This window comes from Gossypium raimondii, chromosome 1, assembly GCF_025698545.1.
Source record: "Gossypium raimondii isolate GPD5lz chromosome 1, ASM2569854v1, whole genome shotgun sequence".
NCBI lineage: Eukaryota > Viridiplantae > Streptophyta > Magnoliopsida > Malvales > Malvaceae > Gossypium > Gossypium raimondii.
This window is the reverse complement of record NC_068565.1, coordinates 42797600-42812759: the sequence shown is the minus strand read 5'-3', so window position 1 is coordinate 42812759 and position 15160 is coordinate 42797600. Positions and strand designations below refer to the sequence as shown.

The following is a 15160-nucleotide window of genomic DNA, read 5'->3' as shown; positions in this document are numbered from 1 at the left end:
TCGGCAAGAGGTATTTAGACAAAAAAAGAGAGGGAATTCCTTGATTTGCGATAAGGCAATCGATTAGTAGCCAGTATGAAAGGGAATTTTTATACCTTAGCAGATATGCCCAAAAAATTGTACCAACCGAATAAGAAATGTGTATTCAGTTTGAGGAAGGATTGAATTATGAAATCAGAATGATGATTGGGGGCACAGAAATACGAGAATTTATCATTTTATCAGATCGTGCTTAGAAATTGAAAGAGGTATATAATAAAAAATATAGAGAGACAAAAGGAATAAATAATCTTACAAGAGAAGTTCCTCCAAGTCATTTCCAACAATTCCGGTTAAAAAGTCTAGAGATGATTTTAGTTGAGCCACTCCAATGCCGGAATGATCAAATAAGAATAAGGTGACTCAACAAGATTACGGGATGGCTATTAGACCTACGGTTAGTGTGGGTAGTGTGCAAAATGTTCCTAAGCCCAAATGTAAATATTGTGGGAAAAATCACTTCGGTGAATGTAAAGGCAAGGCAGGAGCTTGTTATAAATGTGGAGCCATTGATCATTTTATTCGAGATTGCCCTTAATTGCAAAAAGAGGAAGAAGAGCAGAAAGAGAAACAGATGGCCACTTCCCAAAGAAGTAAACGTTCAGGTCAAAATAGTGTCATTGGGCCTACTCGTTCGAGTATGAGAGATTCTACTACCCGGTCAGAGGCTAGGACACCTGCATGTACTTGTGCTATTCGAGCGAGAGAGGAAGCTACAGCTCCGGACATAATAGCTGGTACATTCTATCTTTTTGATGCTATTGTGTATGTATTGATTGACTCTGGATCCACGCATTCTTATATTTACACTAAATTAGTAACAGAAAAGAAAATGCCTGTTGAGTTTACTGATTATGATATTCAAGTCACTAATCCATTAGGCCAAAGTGTAATAGTTAATTTAGTATGTCGAAATTATCCACTAAAAGTAAAAGGCTGTGAATTCCCTGCTGATTTGATGTTACTACCTTTTTGAGAATTTGATGTCATTTTGGGAATGGATTGGTTAATGAAGAATGGCGCTGTAGTGAATTATAGAGAGAAACGGATTAATTTGAAATGTTAGACAGGAGAAGATATTTCAGTTAATTTTGAGAATCCGAATGATACTGTTAAAATTATTTCAACTTTTTCTGGTCAGATATTGTTGCGTAAAGGTAATGAGGCATTTTAAGCATACATTATTGATATTTGAAATCCTGATTCAAAGCTAAAACAGTATTGACGATTTGTTTGACCAACTGAAAGATGATGTAGTATTTTCGAAGATAGATATCAGATTTGGGTATTATCAGTTGATGGTTAAAGAGTGTGATGTGCCGAAGACTACTTTCAGAACTCGATATGGTCACTATGAGTTTCTGGTAATGCAATTTAATTTGACCAATGCTCCTACTGCTTACATGGATTTAATAAATCAGATTTTTCAACCTTATTTGGATAGATTTGTGGCTGTATTTATTGATGATATACTAATTTATTCCAAGACAGAAATCAAGCATGAACATCATTTGAGAATTGTGCTACAAACCTTGAGGGAGAAACAGTTGTATGCAAAGTTTAGTAAATGTGAATTTTGGCATCATGAGGTCAAATTTTTGGGTCATATTGTGTCAGCTGAAGGAATTCGAATGGATTTGAGCAAAGTATCTGCAGTAGTAAATTGGAAGACTCCAAAGAATATAACAGAAGTGCGAAGTTTTCTAGGTTTAGTAGGATATTACCACCGATTTGTTAAGAAATTTTTGTTGATTGCTTCACCGATAACCCGATTACTACAGAAAAGCGTAGAATTTGTTTGGTCCAATGAGTGTCAACAGAGTTTTGATCAGTTGATGAAAATTTTAACAGAAGCTCAGGTCTTGACTCAGCCAGAATCAGGTGTACCATGTATTGTTTATAGTGATGCGTCTCTGAATGGTTTGGGTTGTGTATTGATGTAGTTAAGAAAAGTAGTGGCCTATGCTTCTCGATAATTAAAACCACATGAGAAGAATTATCCTACACATGATCTTGAGTTGGCTACAATTGTATTTGCTTTAAATATTTGGATACATTATTTATATGGTGAGAAGTGTTACGTGTTTATAGATCATAAAAGTTTGAAATATTTGATGACTCAGAAAGGGCTGAATTTGAGACAGAGACGGTGGCTAGAATTCCTAAAAGACTATGATCTGGTTATTGACTACCATCTAGAAAAGGCTAATGTGGTTACGGATGCACTCAGTCAAAAGTCATTTTTGTTATTGCTTCGAGTGATGAACACTCAATTAACTCTTAATAAGGATGAATCTGTATTAGCGGAGTTGAGAATGAAACCTTAGTTCTTTCAACGGATACGAGAGTTGCAAGATGATGATCCGAAATTGGTGATGGATAAGGGTTAGGGGTGTTACAAGGACCCACAGTTTAAATTTGTGTAGGGTGTTTGCTTCTTCATATGCCAAACAAGTACTAAGAAATTCCCTTAATTTATGGCTGTTCTTTAGCTTTCCTATCCAAGCAGAAGGAAAAGAAAATAAAGAAAAGTGGCCCAATATTTATTTACTCTGTACTTTATCTATTACATAAAAACTTGGAGTTTTATGCAACTAGAAATCGCCTACTCTATAAGCACTATTTCATGGTACTGATGAAGGCAAACCCCAAGAAAGTCTTCATTTCAACACGTCTTATTAGACAATAGTTACATGTATGACTCCAAATTGAATGTGGTCGACCCACCAATTTTGTTTCTTCACAATGCTAGCTAAAAGGTCCCCCTCCACTATGAAACATTATTGGCCACCATCTTCTTGAACAAACTGCCGGAAACCGTGTAACTACTTGCACTAACTTAGGATTATAACCAATAGCACACAAGAAGCTTTTATAGTCATGGTTAGTAATGTCATAAATGAGTCCCAAATCCATTGCTCAATCAAGATTTAGATGCCCAACACCAAAATCATAAGAAGTCAATAGCTTCCCGGTTGCTTCATCAATCATCGGCTGATTCTTATTATCAATTATACTAGCAATAGTCATCATAGTAGATCGAATTGCGGCTGGACTCTAATCAGGGTGTACAGATTTCAGCAATGCCGCTGCACCACTAACATAAGGGCAAGCCATGGAGGTTCTTAAGAGGATGTTAAAATTTGTTTTCCTTTTATTAGAGTCTAAGCCAGTTGGGCCAACAGCATCAGTCTAAGCAGCCAAAATGTTAACCCCATGAGCAATCAAATTCGACTTGAGAATTTCAAGGTTTAACCCATTAGGTCCTCTAGCAAAAAGGAAGCCACAATCAGAGTTGGCTTGATGCTGATCATAGTACCCTTAACATCAATGGTAGATGTCAGATTCGGGGACGATGAAACATATGATTTCACGGAATCTCCTTCGTCTGACCCGAGAGAACAAGCGGGCAAAAGATGGGCACCACCGACCAAACCTTTACCATTTGAAGCACCATTGGCAAGAATCATGCCCACACCACCAGCTTCCTTCACAACCATGCCTTTAGCCACATTTGGGTTACTCCCTCGATTATAGATTACAATTTTTCCCTTAACAACATTTGGATCAAGTGAATTCTCCATGCATAAAGAAGCTGAAAGTACTCTAGATTTTCCAGGATAAACCAAAGGATACATTTTTCCTTTTAACTACTCGCTGGAGTATAACGAAACGCCGTTTAACCTCCGCCCATCATCGAGGATGACATTAGTGGGAGTTTCGGTCGATTGTTCCTGCTCTAACAGTGACCAACCAAGGAGCAAGATTGGTAATGTACATTAAGTTAGGTCTATTGTTTCCAGTCAAGGATGAAACAAATACCCCTCTCGAAACCACACCGTATACTCCGATTGCGATGGAATCGAGATAATATGGAGTGGATATTTCATCTCCTCCACCGATAGAATTTGAAATTACGTCAACGTCGTTGTTGATAGCGGTATCGAAAGCGGCTAAAATGTCAGAGTCGAAACAACCTGAACTCTTCTAGCATATCTTGTAAACTGCGTCTCACTTTTGGGGCTATGCCTTTCGCTATTTCGGTAGTGTAACCTCTCATGCTGAAGCAAAATGCATGTCTTCCGGTGGTCGTAGAGGCCATTTGGGTCCTGTGACCTTTAGCATCTGTCGACGATATAAATTCGACTGTTTCGTTGATCCTATCGATCGGACCACCCTGTCTCGCCCCCGCTTCATGACCTTTAGAGAAGAATCTTGCTCCAATGAGTTTGCAGTTACAGTTTTTATCAATAAATCTAGGTCTAGTTTGGCAAACTCCCTTCCAACGAGCAGGAATTGGTCCAAGATTCGTGTCTACAAAGCTTCGCCTTTCGGGCCAGACTCCGGTGTCGAAAACTCCGGTTATAACGTCAAAACCATAATCAGAATCCGACCAAAGCCCGTGTTGGTTCTGCAGGCTAAGGAACTGAGGGGAGCGAGTGGTGTAAAGTTGTCAGTAGTGATCTTTGAAAACAGCAAGCACTGAAGGGTGGTTACTGAGGGAAGCAGCATTGGTTTCGGTCAAAGAGGCAGAAAAACTGTGGAAGACGGTGTCATAGGTGTGGAGGATTCGAGTTGGCTCAGCAAACTCAGAAGTGTGCGAGTGATAGTGTGTGGGGAAAATAAACGAAATTGATTGAGAACCTACACGAAAGATGAAGGTTTTAACGGTTTCATCAGTGGAAAATGATTTCAGAAAATTAGAGAAAAACAAAAGAACAAGCAAAGGAAGAAAATTGTAGAGTAAAGTAGCCATTGAGAAAGAGTGAAGTGAAAGAGTGAAATGAACTAAAGTGAGTTTTAGGATATGGGAGTGTTATAAAAGAGAGTATCTCATTATTATCTCTTATTATTTTCCCTTAATTTAAAAACTTTAATTAATCAACGACAAAATGACCTCGTTTGACTGTTCAAATTTAACGAGTCTAACTCTACTCTAGTCCTTGTACTATTTCAAGTTCAAGAATTTAAACTCTCGGCTTACCTTGTTTAAAAACCCAACCATCCAAAGCATAATATTTTCGGTTCTACAACAACAATTAAAAAATTGTAAAAGTTAAATGAAAATTTTATAACTTAGTTTTTTTTACTCGATTTCTATTTTTTATCAATTCTAAGTGATTCGTTTAGAGGTTAGTTTCAATTTCTTTATCCAAACTGACATATTAAACGATTTTCGATTCAATTACTTTGATCGGCTAATTTAATCAGGTTTGAATAGCAATACTTATTTGAAGAATTTTTATCTAACACATAAATGACAGAAGTTCAACCAAGGTTGTTCGGTCCAATTAGTTTTTTTAGAACCAAACAAATAGAAGACTAGGTTTTAAAAATTAAAAGTAAGAGATTAAATTATAAGAATTGAAGAGTACAGGGACTAAAGATAAGTTAAAACAAATAAAAGAGAAGTGAGATTTTGTTTTCATTTTTTTAACCTTAATAATAAAAGAGTATGATTTGTAGGAAAGGAATGGGGTAGCTGAGGGGTTATGATATTATAATGTGAAAAAATAAGGCTGATTTACCAATAAAAGCTTTTTTTTTATAAATTTACCGAAATGGGCCTGTTATTTTATTATTTACCGGAATGGGCCATTTTCTGACAAATCGCGTCCACGTCGTAGCGATGTCGGGGGCGATGCCAAGAAATCATGACACGTCGAAGCGCTTTCGACGTGGCAACAAACCGCCCTCGTGGACGCGATTTGTTGCCACATCAGCAAAGCACGCTGACGTGGTCGCGATTTCCTGACTTGTAGGTTTTTGGATTTTAGGGTTTAGGGTTTAGGGTTTTAGGGTTTTTAGGATTTTTAAGGTTTTAGAGAAAAAAGTAAACAGATAAGTCGCGCCCACGTGTACGCGCTTCTTTATGGAAACATCTGTCCTTGAATCTACAAATGTTGAGCATGCATTCACTGAAGTACGAACTCAAATACATCATATGATCAGTCGAAAAGCACTCGAAGGAGGGAATGATCAAACAACATTGCCCAAGGGACAAACCATCAATGTTGGCTCTGGGGATGATGTTTTAGCTGTGAAGAAAGACGGCTGCTGTTCTGCATAATTGTTAGATGATTCCGAGTGTCCAAATTTGCTTCCTCATTAAGCACAAGCTTTCCTCACCGTGATCGTTCTCGAGATCTTTCGTTGAAGACGAAGAAATCACAGCATTCCAGAGATTTTCTTATAGTTTGTTCAGACAGATCTAGTTTTAGTATTTTAAATGATTTTCATTAGTTGTGGAGAATAAATTTTAAATTAGCTATCATAATGTTTTGTATTTTCAAAGAAGTATTTTATGTAATATAACAAATAAATAGGGATAATTTAGGTATTATAAATAATTTAAATAATTTAGTGCAACTATATACATGAAATTTCATTAGTTGCACTGTTTCACGCGTTAGGCAAATCAGCGTACGTCGGTGCGCTTTGCTAACGTGGCAACAAATTGCCCCCTTGTGGACACGATTTGTTGCCACGTCAGCAAAGCGCGCTGACGTGGTCGCGATTTCCTGGCACGTCCCCTGACATCGCACTGACGTGGACGCGATTTGCTAGAAAAGGCCCATTCTGATAAATAATAAATTACCCGACCCATTTCGATAATTAAAAAAAAAAGGCTTTTTTGGTAAATTACCCACAAAATAATTCATCAGCGTTGATCAGATGGATAATAATAGTAGTACTAGAAATATGTTAAAAAGGTGCAATTAATAAATTGTAAAATAAAAAGGTGCGTATGAAATAAAGAATGAAAAGGAAACAGGTTTTATTTTGTACCCCAAAATAAACGACAAATATAGAAATTTAACACACCACTGTTCTGTAATCAACTGGTAGTTAAACGTTAACCATCGAGGGTAGAATATTATATTTAAATAGTAAAGCAGAAAATGAAAATATTGGTAATAATAATGAAAAAGCGCATTGATTGAATACACATTATATGAAAGGCATACCAAACTGATGGGATGAAAAACAAATCAATATGCATAAAAATATCAACACATGAGCAGCAATGTGAATTTGAATTCCAATACCACTCATTTGTAACTAAACAATTTTCTTATTATCCCCGTACAATACTTATAATTCTTTTTCAATCCGAGAATAATTTACCTCAGCGCATTAGAATCACTTCCTCGCGCATTGGCAACAATACTTATACCAATCAAACTAAGACTTAATCGACAAGAAGTAATAAATAAATTTAATAGTCTTCACTTGTGTGTAGACCTATTCATGAGTCGAATCACCAGTTCAGATTCTAAGGTTCCCATCCAAAAAATGGGTTTGGGTAAAATCTTGAGCAAGACTTTTTGGCCCGAATATATTATATTATAAAAGATTATATTAATTATATATGTTAAATAATAATTATATATATTTATATTTATATTAAATTACCAACCCAAAAACCATTAAACTCGTTATTCAAAACTTAAAAAAATACTTACCTAACTCAAAATATACAATTTTTAAACTTATATTTATCACAACATTTTTTAATATAAATACATTTTAATTTTTTTAATAATAGATATTTGAATATGCTTTATTTTTATAGATAACATACTTGAATTTAGATATTAGAATCCGTTAATGTCGATCGAGTCTTAGTTCGAATGGTATGTGCATTGTTGTCATTATAAGAGGGCGTGGGTTTGAGTGTATTGAAGCACTTTATCCTCTTATTTATGAGTTGAGGAGGGTGTAACAGCCTGATTTTCAGTGGTGTCGGAAAAAGTGGTTCGAGACTACTAAATCCAATGAGTAAGCTCGTAAATTTTATTATTTATTATTTACGAGTCAAATGTGATTTTAGGAAGATTTTTTTTTTTTTGAATTAGTAATTTGTGTTTTATAAGGATTTATTAGGTTAAATGGTTTAGAAAACAAGGTATCGAGACCTCGATTTTATAAACCAAGCCATAAATATTTTTACAAATATTTATGAAGTGTCATTAAGGTAGTATTAAAGTTTCGTTAGAAAATTTTAACGTTTTGATAGTTGATTAATTAAAAGAACTAAATTGAAAAAGATGCAAAATTTGCTAATTAAAGAAATAGTGATTAAATAACCAAGTGGTAAATGAAGGAGGACTAAAAGGGTAAATAGACATATTTGGGATGGCTGAGGCTGCATAAGTGTGAAAAAAATAAGAAAATAAAGTGAATTAAGGGCAAAATGGTAAATTAGTTGAAATTAAAAATAAATCAAATGACCAAATTGAATTCTAGATAATTCTTCATTAATTTTCAGTCCAAAAACGCCATAGGAGGACCTTTCAGCTGGCTTTTCATATTTTTTTTCAAGCAAGTCCAATTCTTGCCCTTTTCATGAATTTTTTATGTTTTTGAGACTTTTACAATTAGGTCCAACTAACTATTTCATTAATTTTTGATTTTATTCGAAATTTAGAAAGTTACCATTGATGAATACTGGATTTTTTTGATGAAATAATATGAATTTAGAGCTTTAATTTTTTTGTATGACGATTTTACATAATAATTTTGATAGATATTAATTTTAGGACTAAATTGTGAAAAGATTAAATATTAGGGTTTGGTATTAAATTCTGTTTACCGAGGGCTGTATGATAGCCTAGAATATTTAGATAAATTTTCAATTGAGAAAAATCAGGTCATTTGATAGACTACTTAGTAAGGGACTAAATTACAAAAATTGTAAAAGTTGGGGTAATTGTGTAATTTTAAAAATTGAGGGTATTAATTGTGAAGTGAATTAGAACTGAAATATACGTTAATGAATGAATAATTTTATATTTTAGAAGCCCGTAGATACTCGTGAAAAAAAGGAAATTAACAGAATAGTCCCTAAACTTCTACAAATATTACAATTTAACCCAGGTAAGTTCTTATGGTTAAATTTTAATACTTATATTGAATTGATGAATGATTTTATGTATTTAGTATATTATTGAAAAATGGAATATTGTTAAATTATAAATTTGAAGTGAATATCCGGATTTAAATGGAACGCGGGATTTAGTACAATCGTTGTGTGGCGAACGACAACAAAGGAAGAATTGACGGTAAATTACCCAAGTAAACCAAAGTTCAGAATTTGTTGCGAACTTTCGTGTTTACTTTCCGTTTAGCTCTTACGAGCTTCTGTTTAACTCATATGAGTTTCCGTTCAGCTCTATTGAGCTTCTGTTTAACCCTTATGGGTTTCCGTTCAGCTCTTACGAGCTTCCATTCAACCCTTACGAGTTTCCGTTTAGCTCTCATGAGCTTCAGTTCAGCCTTCGGGCTTTTGAAAACGATATACTCATATCCGTAAGCCGTTCTCCAATTCAGTAAAACTTAGTAAGTGACATATGAAATTTATATTGGAAGACTTATGGTTATTATTGGTATTGATCTAAAATAAGAAAAATGATCAATTGATTTTGTGATGTGGCAGGAAGTGTACATTGAATGATTTACTTAATTGATTTGTTATAGTAGGTTTGGTAAGATTTACTTTTAACCCTTCGAACTTACTAAGCTTCATTACTTGTGTTATTTAATGTCCTTGTATATTATCGTGAGGTCGGGAGATCGGATCATCACATCAAGTCACACTATTCAGCTCATTCCGATAGTTTTGCAATGTACATTATGATTTATATGGCATATATAGGGTTGGATTGAATTGTGTAAATGTTAAGAATTACATTTTGTTTATATTTCAAATCAACTTATATATATATATATATATATATAGTCTTGTCATGCTTGATATATGTATAGATGTGGCTAATTGATGGATAGTTTTTAAGCATGCTAACGAATGAGTTGGTAAAACATGGTTGATATAGGTAATCAAATGTATGAATTGATTAATGTATAGTTTAGAATGTTAGGATATGTATGATAATATGACATTTTTAGAGCTAAGAATTGGTTGTATTGAAAGTTTTGTTATGGCTTATAAGTATGAAATTTGGTGTTTAGGTTGAAATAAAGAATGGGTGTGAAATATGGCCTTAAAATGGCCTAATTTCGTCTACACGGGTAGAGGCACGGGCGTATGTCTCAGCCGTGTGTGACACACAGCCTAACACATGGGCGTGTGGTCTGGCTGTGTCCCCTGCATCCTTTAAATTGAGAAACAGAATGTCCAGGTATTTTCACACGACCTAGCACACAGGCGTGTGGCATGGCCGTGTAACCCCTGCACCTTAATTTTATATCACACGACCTAGCACACAGGCGTGTGGCTTGGCCGTGTGACCCAAGTCAGAGAGTTACACGGGAATGGACACAGGCTGGGACACGACTGTGTGCCTCACATCGAATGCCCACTCGGCCTAAGACACGGGCATGTCTCTTGGCCGTGTGAGCCACACGGCTTGGCCACACGGGCGTGTGTCCCCTGCACCTAAGAAAATTTTTGAAATTTTACGAAAAATTCTCTGAGTTTCTGGTTTAGTCCCTATTTATTTCTAACGCATATTTTGGGCCTCAAGGGCTCATACAAAGGACAATATGAATGATTTATGAATAGTTTCTGTTATGTATGTTAAATGATATGAGATGTTTGTATTTGATCTAAAAAGTCCGGTAATACTCCGTAACTCTATTCTGGTGACGGATAAGGGTTAGGGGTGTTACAGAGAGGTTATAAATAATTCTAAACATTATGTCAAAAAGAGAATATATAATCAGAACGTATAATGAAATTTAAAAAAAAATCCTATTTGTTAACCTACATCACAAAAGGCAATTATGAAAAAGTTGAAGGGGCATTAGAGCTATAGGGACAAAAACAAAAGCATTAGAGCTATAGGGACAAAAACAAAAGCATCTAATTTAATCTGGGAGACTTCAGTATTTTAACCAAAAGTGAAATGGATGGGAAACCCACAGACATCTTAGACTGTGCGCTTCCATTTTAGCTTACGAAATGGATTAATCGGCTATGTTTGCAAAAACATCTGACGGTTGATATCGAACGTAACACAATGCGGGTACAAACTGCGATCATTTCGCTGTATCTCAAACCACCGAATTAGTCAAAATGGACGGCATAGATACATCGAGGCTTGTGGCGTGGCGGACATGTGATCATTTCGATCATCAAGAAAATGGGTCCCACGCTGTCTGGCTTGCTTTGGGCTAGATAATCTGTAGAGTGTCTGTTGTTGGCTTTCTTGCTGACTCAGCATTTGACACATTTTTTTTTGCTGAAAAAGAAGCGAAAATTTTTAAGTCTTGCTCTCGTTGAGAGTCGAACTCAAGACCTCCCGCTTACTAAACGGGTGCTCTAACCAACTGAGCTACGAGAGCCTAACATATAACTGTTTGAAATTTCTAAAAATATTTATTGCAAGCTAATCAGTGTGCATCAGTCATCGCGGCCATTTATTTCAACTGGAAATGAGGCGGAAAATGGGTCGAGTGTTGACGCTAAAAGGTGACATTTGTCTGTTGGAATGTCCACTCGGGCTACTGTTTTCAATGGGATTTTCTATTACATTGTACATGGATGTTTTTACAGGAACTAACCTTGAAAACAGGATCTTGTACTTGTCTAAATACTAACGGTCCAACGCTAAGAAATTTAATGCCTTTAGGATTTTGTGGAGGAATAAAATAACATTACCCGATCTTTTCCTTCGTTTGAAATCTCAGTTTCATTGGATTTTGAATTTAGTTAAAATATAATGTAATTATTAAATACAGAAAAGCCTCGAACAATTCCCTTAATAATGTATATAATTTGTTTTCTACATTCTATTTAATTATATTGGAATGCATTTAATACAGTTATAACTTATCAACAATTGTTTGCTATGAAATTAATTTTTTCCATTGCATTTTTATTTAATTGACATCATTATTATTACAATAATCTACAAATAATGTATTAAAATGCATTTAAGTACATAATATCTGGAAAGTCATAGTTGAGATTGAGATTGAGATTGAAATCCCTGGATGTTGAAAAGAACAAAAATTTCGGCCCAAAATTTCTCATAGCTCAGCTTGATGGCGGAATCCTTAAGGCCCAAGGTGCTGTATAGTTTACATGATAAATCGCTTCTTATGGTTACTACAAGGAGTAAAGCTGGGGTTTTGGCCCAAAATGTTTTCACACTACTGTGAGTGAAGATATGCCACCAACATTCGAAGACGCAGAGTAATGAAATTTGGCGAGAAGCTGTTGTAACTGAGTATAATGCTTTAATTTCTGACGGCACTTGGATGTTGGAACCACTGCCTCAAGGTAAGAAGCCAGTTGATTGCAAATGGCTTCCAAAGTAAAGCGAAATCCAGATGGGACGGTTGATTGCTGTAAGGCCCGGTTAGTCGCTAAGGGTAGTCCGCACACATCTTACTAACCTTTGCTGTAAGTGACAAATTTGACAGCTTGACCTTAACAACGCCTTTCTTAGTGACTATTGGTGAGGACTGAGGAGGTTTAAATGGTTCAACCTCAGAGTTTTGAGTAACAGAGCACTGACAGTACTCACGTGGTTTCTCGACTGTGCAACAGCCACATAATTGGTTTGCCATGCTTGGAGATTCTGTAGTCAGTCTCGATCTTCATCCGTCTTTGTTTGTTAAAAGAAAGGACTGATGTTATGTATCTAGTTTTATACGTTAATGTCTTGGTGATATATTAGTTACTGGCGATGGCATTGAAGCACTAGTACGGTAACTTCACACCAAGTTGTGTTATTAGAGTACTTCCTTAGTATACAGGCGAAGCAAGTAGATGGGGGGTGTTTTGCTTCAACGACGCTAGTATATCTTGAAAATGTTGAAAAGAAAAAAGGTGGAGAACGGCAATCCAGCCTCCACTCCCATGGCTATTTCACTAAGCCTCACCAAAATGAAAGCCGAACCCGTGACTGACCTGTCATGTCGGTGGTAGGCCGTCAAGCCGGTGCCATCACACGGATTTGACTTTAAATCCGTTTTTCGACTTTTTTTTAATCTTTAAAAAAACTTATATATTAATTTATTCCAGTGCCGTTTGATACGTCCGCGAAACCATTAAAAAATAATTTTTTTTGGCCTGTGTTCATACTTTTCAAGGGCGTATTTTTTACATTATACATACCAATGCTGCCAATTGCTCAAGCAGCACAAAAAAATTATTTTTTTTGAAACTAATCATCAATGTAACAATTGATAGCAAGTGAGGTTGGTGTCGCCGACTGGTGAGCATTGTTTAATTTGCCTGGTTTCGTAAATAATGCCTTGTTATCTCATTTCAATAATTATTTATTTATTTTTATATTATTTAGATAAAAAACTGTATGATTGAAACATGTTCAATGTGAATGCAATTTTTCTAGGCAATTTAATCCCTCAAAATTAAATGTCAAATTATGTATATGTAGTAATCAACTATTTTCATCAACATAATTTGAACTTTTATTATGTAAGTGAATGACGAAAATTTTAATCACCGCTTCAAACATGTATAGGCTATTGTATCAAAGATAACAAAGGGAATATATTCCCTAAAATGGTAAGTGTTGAGTAAAGAAGATGGGGTTAATTAGAAGCATGTAATGGGTAGTGCAAAGCAAAGCAAAAGATGCTCTCTATTATTGAATTGGCAAACTTTATGTACGATTAATCCAAGCCTAAAATCAAGGATTACCAAACTGCTACATCTTTTAACAAGTTTGATGAAGACAACATGGCAAACAAATTAATGTGGTGTTCAAGTTAGGTGTTGAACCACTGATAGTTTGTGTTTTAAAAAAAGGGGTTGTCCTCAAATAGCCAAACATGGAACATCATAAATATTTTTATAAATTAGAAGATTAATGCTAAAAATCTAGCCCCCCAAAAAAGTTTAAATAGTAACAACAAGAGAAGGGTTATTAAGATGGTAATAAACATGATTTTATGTTTCAAATTAAAATCCTAATTAGCTTTGTCTTTAATCACATCAATCCCCATCTCAGTTGGATCAGTTGCTTGAACTTCATAACTGATGCCATCTAGCACTCTCCTCAGCCCATCTTTGGATGTAGCATACAGCATTTTTGCCCTAATTCTTGATGCCGTTGGGGACCTATAATCCAACAACTTCTTAATTAATAATAATGAAAAAACAAAGAGATACTTAGATTCCAATTCATAAATCCCAACCATTCTAATATAAACCTCAATTATTTGGTTATTATTAACCCACTAAAGAAAATAATACTCTTCATTATTGTTCTTTATGTATGCCATATACCATGTTACCCTTGTATAAATAATGAGTTCCTATAAGAAAATGTATAGTAGTGACGGAATAAGTAGAAAAGGCGACGGACCATGCAATGAAGAAGATCTTGCTTTTCCGACAGTTATCAACGGTGACAAAATCGAAATCAAAGACAGCGTAACGGCAGTCATCGGTAGGCAAAGAAGCAGCGAGATCATCGTAGCTTTCGCCGGGACCGCCGACCTTATCGACGGTCACCAGCCTTGATTTCTCATCGATCTTGAACACTATGTATCTATGGACTTTCTTCCATTTCATCTCCATGAATGAGTTTTTGCACTCATCAGTGACCCACATCCCGGTTGTTGCCTATTGTTTTCATACACCCAAATACACTAGATTACAAATCATTGATGTTGAAATGAAAAGAAAAGAAAAGAAAAGAAAATTGGGATATATGTACCATCTTGAAAGCCATCGCCATTGCTGTTGAATCTGTTTGATCAGTGAAATGCAGAGACTTGAAACTGAAGGTGATGAGAACTGAGTGGTGATGAGCTTTATATAAAGAGCAAGGTAGGAAAATGCCACTAAACTTCATTGATAATTACAGCTAATTAATTTGCAATAAAATAGATGTGATTTTGGAAAACCGGTTTGCTTTTCGTTTGGGTCAAAATTTTGGAATTGTTTCGGTCAATTTTAACCTATATCGGTTTGTACCAATATTGGTATAAAATTTTAATATTTTTTTTAACTTTTTTTATAATTAAACTTACAAATAAAATATCATCATTCAATTAAGATATTAAACATAATTATTAATTTTATATTTGTATCTACATAATTGAGATATATTTGTATATATATAATAAAATAGCCTGATATCAATATTATAATAAAATATATATATCTACCGATACGTTA

General features: G+C 35.1%; 1 protein-coding gene, 1 non-coding gene and 1 pseudogene across 2 annotated transcripts; all 3 read right to left on the bottom strand.

Annotated features, from left to right (window-relative positions):
* Window positions 1-2787: 2787 nt before the first annotated feature.
* On the bottom strand, window positions 2788-4795 carry LOC105785900 (subtilisin-like protease SBT1.6; annotated as a pseudogene).
* Window positions 4796-11272: 6477 nt separating this feature from the next.
* On the bottom strand, window positions 11273-11346 carry TRNAT-AGU (transfer RNA threonine (anticodon AGU)). Its single transcript has one exon. It is a non-coding gene; the product is annotated as a tRNA-Thr (tRNA).
* Window positions 11347-13797: 2451 nt separating this feature from the next.
* On the bottom strand, window positions 13798-14803 carry LOC105785902 (actin-depolymerizing factor 5). The gene is made up of 3 exons (XM_012612091.2): window positions 14697-14803; window positions 14343-14602; window positions 13798-14095 (listed from the first exon to the last, which is right to left on the bottom strand). The coding sequence occupies exons 1-3, from the start codon at window positions 14715-14717 to the stop codon at window positions 13945-13947; spliced, it is 432 nt and encodes a 143-aa protein (XP_012467545.1). The 5' UTR covers window positions 14718-14803; the 3' UTR covers window positions 13798-13944.
* Between the last annotated feature and the right edge of the window lie 357 nt (window positions 14804-15160).

What these genes read in the sequence shown, in the direction of transcription:
- LOC105785902 (XM_012612091.2), bottom strand. Translation starts at nt 14,717, where the DNA reads ATGGCGATGGCTTTCAAGATG. An exon ending in TGGCGATGGCTTTCAAGATG is followed by an intron (nt 14,603 to 14,696) that starts GTACATATATCC and finishes TGAAAACAATAG; the next exon opens with GCAACAACCGGGATGTGGGT. An exon ending in AAGATCTTCTTCATTGCATG is followed by an intron (nt 14,096 to 14,342) that starts GTCCGTCGCCTT and finishes GTTGGATTATAG; the next exon opens with GTCCCCAACGGCATCAAGAA.